The sequence below is a fragment of the Lathyrus oleraceus genome, chromosome 5 (genome assembly GCF_024323335.1).
Source record: "Lathyrus oleraceus cultivar Zhongwan6 chromosome 5, CAAS_Psat_ZW6_1.0, whole genome shotgun sequence".
Classification (NCBI taxonomy): Eukaryota; Viridiplantae; Streptophyta; class Magnoliopsida; order Fabales; family Fabaceae; genus Lathyrus; species Lathyrus oleraceus.
The window spans coordinates 262,259,256-262,265,218 of NC_066583.1; the positions used below are offsets into that span (position 1 = coordinate 262,259,256).

The following is a 5,963-nucleotide window of genomic DNA, read 5'->3' on the forward strand; positions in this document are numbered from 1 at the left end:
TGATTTTCTCAAACACGTTCACATCCACACACTGATGGATGTCGAACAACGCCTTTTGATCCTTCTTCCTCATATCAAACTGAACATTTCTATGTGCATCTATTGCATTTACGGGAAGTGCAACCTGAATGTACCATTATTGACGAGATCAAGAAAATCTTGAGCGCCAAACAACACACGCATCTGAATCATCTAACAATTCTAGTTCTTGCTATCAAACACTAGAAGTTTGATACTCAAATTACCATTTTCTTTCATCTTCAAGCTTGGACTAAGAAAGAATGATTAAGAAATAAAAATAACATTCTAAATATTCATTTTCATTAATGGGACAAATTACATTTCAATACCCCACCATCCTTAGTGAATCTTACAACAAAGAAGCCAAATCCATTTGAAGGAATTAAAATAACAATTGAAAATAAACAATAAAAATTAAGGGGATTACTTCATCTAATCCATCAGGTGAGAGTAAACATATTAAAAATTTAATTTTATCATTTTTATATTTCAAAGATGCATATTAGAACACATTAAATATACATTAAAAAAACATTGTAAGTGAGACACCTCAATTTTACTAAAAAAAATTATTCAAAAATATATCTTCTGAGTATTCAGAAATGTATCTTCTGAATATCTCGGAAATACACTTTTATAACCCCTAGTTTGAATGGATGGGATTGATATAATGGATGAAATAATTGGGTGAGTTGCAACTCGATAAGTTGTGGTTCGGCGAGTTTTGTTATCAGGGCAGATTATCGCTCCAACAATGCTTGTCCGACCATTCAAACCAGCAAGATAAGATTTTGGTCAGTTCTCCATGTCCCTGTTGTTAGCCCCTTTCCCGTTCTACGATATTCGCGCAACTACATGTAATTCAATTTGTAATCTAATACAAATTTGCCTCTTATAGAAAAAGATGAATAAAGATAAGGGGGTTCTTGAACTTTTTTAGAAGTTTAAGCAATTATGGAGTGTCACGATTATGTAATCAAACCATTTTCATAAGAATTACAGAATTGTACCTCTGAAATGACGCACTTACAAAATACCAAGATACTGAGATGTATATATTATGAACGCTTCAGGTGATGAACTAACACCTCATGAAATGGACAAAGTAACCTGCCAACAGTCATGATGTCAACAGTTCCAAGACCACAGCCATGTCGGTGTATTAATATAACCAAATTATCACTAAAAAAATAAAACTTCATAAAAGTTTCATTAAAAGAATTGTTCACAAAAATATATAAATTGTGTAAAGCATAAAATTGAATAAAAAAGTCTTCAGATTAAAAAACAAAACTAGAAATCCCCTAAGAAAAACAAAACTAGAAATTTTCTGGAAACCAGAGGATGAAAAAAAAAAAACTAGAAATTAAGAACAGAAGACAGACTCATTTCATATGAAAATGATTAATGCTGCAAATGGTTTAAATGAATCTATCCTGTTAGAAGAGCACGAACCTTTTTACTATCCAAATTCTAACAGCACGAACCTTTTTACTATCAAGTTCCAACATCCGATAGATATCTGTATAAACCTTCCAAAATTCAAGAAAAATTAACTATACAAATTCTATGGGCATATGTGTACATTCAAGTTGCAAACACCGACTCCTAAAAGCTTTCCAAAATTCAGGATTTAGCCTCCATCTTAGTAGCCGCGAAGTTGAGCTTCTCGACTAGTGAGGGGCACGTAACGAACAGAGGTCTCAGTCCGGATACTGATAGAACCATCAGGATTCTTATCGACCACCTTTAAGTCTTGAAATATGTTACCAACAGGGATCACCATTCTCCCACCAGGTTTCAACTGGTCAATAAGTGGTTGGGGAATTTCTGGTGCAGCTGCTCCAACATGAATGGCATCATAAGGAGCAAACTCCGGCCAACCTTCCCTTCCATCTGTCAACATAACAATTCATCAAATATTTGAAATTATCAACGTGCTAATTCATTTTTTCATTTTGGTACAAACACTACTAATTCAAAAGTTTCAATTGACATGATTACCTTCTATGCAGCCATAGTTTAATGAATCAACTAGATTTAATCTTCAAGAGTATAACACCACAGTAAAAAATCTCAGATAACCATAACAAGAACAATATTTTTGGATCAACTCTACTTTCATATTTTGTGGACTTAATTAGCTCCAAGAAATCATAGATCTTGGCAAATAGGTTATATTTTCTCTGTTTATTTCATGGACTCAACAGAATTAAAATTAGTTAATCATTTGCATCAAGTCTTCATCCCTTATACCTGGAACAAGGACTAGATTCAACTTTCATAGTCAACTAGATTCAATTGCCATGCTAAGATGAAAAGCTTCAATCTTTCAGATTCACAGAAATTTTCGAAATCATACCACCAGCATGTACAGAAAGGGAACCATCTTTCAACAGTGTAGCTGCAGCACTTTTCTGAATATTTTCTATTGCAAGAGAAACCAACTCAGGAATATGCTCCACACCAACAACGCGGCCTTGGGGTCCAACCATCTGGGCAAAACATGCAGTCAAATACCCTGTTCCTGCAAACACGCTCAAAAGGTGGAAATTATAAACACCACGGGAAGAGAGCAATGAGGAAAGTGAAAAAAAGAAGAAAAAAAAGGACAAAAATGTTCTAATATAAAACATCAGTCATTCCATATCTCACATCTTCAAACAACCAAAATTTCCACCTTGAATTGGGAATGAGTAAATCAATAGGAGAACCCTGATGTTATTTCTAATTTCCTTTCAACAAACACAGTCATGGTAATGTTATCATAACATCTTCACAATATCTTGCTCTAAAACTATATAACTCCTCCAGGGATGGAAGCTTGCATATAGTTAAGAATCTACTCTGCATCCACATGCTAAGCAATCTAGTGTTCGGGCACTAATATCCAGTTTTTTCGACTCATCCTTATCATTACCGCTTGTCATCAACTAGTCTAGGTTATATCATCTATCTCAACAATCAGTCGCATTAACATACAACAGTAAGTAGTAACTTAACAATTCTTTTTTGTAAAACCAAGGTATCCTCACTCACAAAAATAGAAATTAATCCCTTGAGGTAACAAGTTGATCTCCCCAGCATATGTTTTTCCATACCCACCAGCCAGAGATCAAATCCCTAATCAAACGGTTAAGGGACTCAAGCATCTACAACTTGTGTCACACCATGTTGGTAGTAGCTTAATGATTTTACTTGGTGCATTTAAGCCATAACACAGCAACAACAAAAATTAAATAAGGACAAATAGTAATGGAATGCCTAGCAAAACATGATTCTCTAACTAGCAAGCAACTTTTACTTCTCTTGAATCAGTAAATACATTTGGATTTATTAGAATTACAGCTTCTAATAGAAATAAATAACTATAAACAGGTTGATTTGATTGACTATACAATTTATATACCAGAGCCAATGTCAAGAGCGTGCATCCCAGGTTGCAAATTCTCCTCCAGCAACTGAAGGCAGGTAGCATGCATATGAGGTGCAGATATAGTGGCATTGTAGCCTATGGCGACGGGGCTATCATCATAAGGTGATGCTGATCCACTGGGTACAAACAAAGCTCTATCAACAGTCTCCATCACTTCAGCCACCTTATTTGACATGATTACTCCAAAATGCTGCAACCTTTCCACCATTGCTTTGTTCTTATTTTTGCCACTTACAGAGCAGAAACGCTGTATTTTTTTTACAATAAAACATAAATGGAATGGAAAAATAAATATCTAACAAGCCTATTATATTTGGTTCCACTCAATTTCACCCTAAATCGTCAATTCAAACACAGTGATTGCGAATATTAGGAATATTAGTGTAAAAATGAGGGAGGGAAGAAGTTGAATTACCTGCATCTTGAAGAAGATAGTGTTCCCCGTATAGAAATTAGGGTTTTGGAAGAAGGAGAAAGAAATAGAAACAGGACGATGATGGTGTAAGAGGGTTTGAGAAGTGCGTGTTATTGGTGCATAACACGAGACGCTGGAATGATGCGCCAATGAAGAGAAAGGGTGGTAGTAGTAGCCCACGTTCATTTCTATAGCTTTCTATCTCACACTCTTTCCACAATTTTCTTTCACACGCTCATGCCGAATCATCATATACCATCCACACGTGTCAACCATTCCTTGTTACTATTTCACAAGTTCACATCACCCACTCACTTCTCCTTGCCGTTTGTCACAATTTTTTGTCGAAGTTGGATATACAATCGTAAAGATTAATCTTTTGGATCGAATATGATTTTAATGGATGAAAAAGTTCTCCCTCAAAAGAATTTAGCAGTGTTGTGTGTTTAGGATCGATTTCAAATCTAAATTTTTTGATTAAATTAAAAGAGATCTCTTATCATTTCATCCAAATACTTTTGAGTTTGTCATAATTTTTTTAAGTAGCAAAATATATTAAACGAAAGAAAATATTATAAAGATCAGGGACAAAACCAAAATCCTATAAAAAATAAAGAACAAAGAAAATTAAAATAGATAGAAAGAAAAATAATATACACACAACCCCGCCAAAGAAATTAGTGATGTGAACGGTTGAAGCACCCCACCTTAAAACCTTTGCTTGCCTCAAGCTCCTTCTTTTTGTTTTTCCCTTTTTTTAACCTCCAATTGAAATGGATAACATGTGTTTTCACCTAAATTAACAATCTCATCTTTCTTAGCTACGTTAGCCCAAGATTCACTCAGGAAAATTGGGCATTCGTAGGAACAAGCCCTAAGATGAACGTGGATGCTCTTGATGCCCCAAGTTTAATCTGTTGTTGGCATTCTGCATTTTTTGTCCCTGAGAGAAATTCAGCTTCTGTGTCTTATGGGTCATGGCAACCTGCAAGTGATTTTGTGTCTTTGTGTGACAAGTGCATCATTGGGGACTGTCAACCTCCCTTTAGACATTTCAAAAATCAAAATAATTTATTATTCTTTTCAAATGTTTTTATGTTCAAAGTTTTTTAAATGTAGTGTTTATAAAAAATAATCGACATCTTGCAAACAAGCAGATAAAACAAAAATAATAAGCAAATTTTGATGAAAAAGTCATCCTTTTGTTGAATTGACCCGTAAATGAGTAATAATACATCAGAATGTAATTTCTTAAAAAGGTAATTGTTTGATTGCGGTATGAGTGCTATCATGGATAAGTATTTGTTTATCGTCTCCATAGGGATTAATGTGATATCAATGTCATTCAACAGTTACTAAGATTTTAAGCTTAAGTTTGCAAGATTTATTTTTAAAGTTACGCTATGTAAAACAGATAATAGAAAAATAAAGTTTCAGAGAGGTGAGAACTTGTCAGGATTGAATTTCATCCAACTATCAAATATGTAATTTACCAATCAGTTATGCACAATCTAAACATTCATCAATATCATCATGTATCGCTCACAACGGAGTTCATGTCTAAACTCTCGTTGAGAGTTCTACCGTATTGTTTAATCGACGATCTCTCAGCCTATCAAACAATACAGAGCATTAAGACTTGATACTCACGTGAATGTTAAATCTAAATCTATGTCTAGAGTTTAACATATAACATATGATTATCCTAGATCTAGATTCGAAGAGTATTTCTCAATAACTATTCAAATCAATAAATAAATAAGGATAACATCGATATAGATTCGTGAGTAGATTATACATAACGCCATGATTAATAAAAATACATACTATAAAAGTGACCTTATATCCAATCCCAACAAGAAGGGGATTTAGCTACACACATAGCTATATACGAAGATAAAAATAAAGAGGAACAAGCATCCACCGCGATTTCCCAATGATAGAAACGAATCCAACTTTGGATATTCAAGAAGCACCCTAACTTGTTGTTTTCTAAGCCTCACTCTCTTCAAAAATGGCTTCTCTTGCCTATTTCAGGATAGCAAATGAAAATATATCTGAAAAAAAAAAGAGAATACCTTAAAATCTGAT

General features: G+C 34.1%; 1 protein-coding gene across 1 annotated transcript; it reads right to left on the bottom strand.

Moving 5' to 3' along the window:
• Positions 1-1,441: 1,441 nt before the first annotated feature.
• LOC127083745 (protein-L-isoaspartate O-methyltransferase 1) lies at positions 1,442-4,124 on the bottom strand. The gene is made up of 4 exons (XM_051024077.1): positions 3,873-4,124; positions 3,431-3,704; positions 2,384-2,548; positions 1,442-1,917 (listed from the first exon to the last, which is right to left on the bottom strand). The coding sequence occupies exons 1-4, from the start codon at positions 4,056-4,058 to the stop codon at positions 1,667-1,669; spliced, it is 876 nt and encodes a 291-aa protein (XP_050880034.1). The 5' UTR covers positions 4,059-4,124; the 3' UTR covers positions 1,442-1,666.
• Between the last annotated feature and the right edge of the window lie 1,839 nt (positions 4,125-5,963).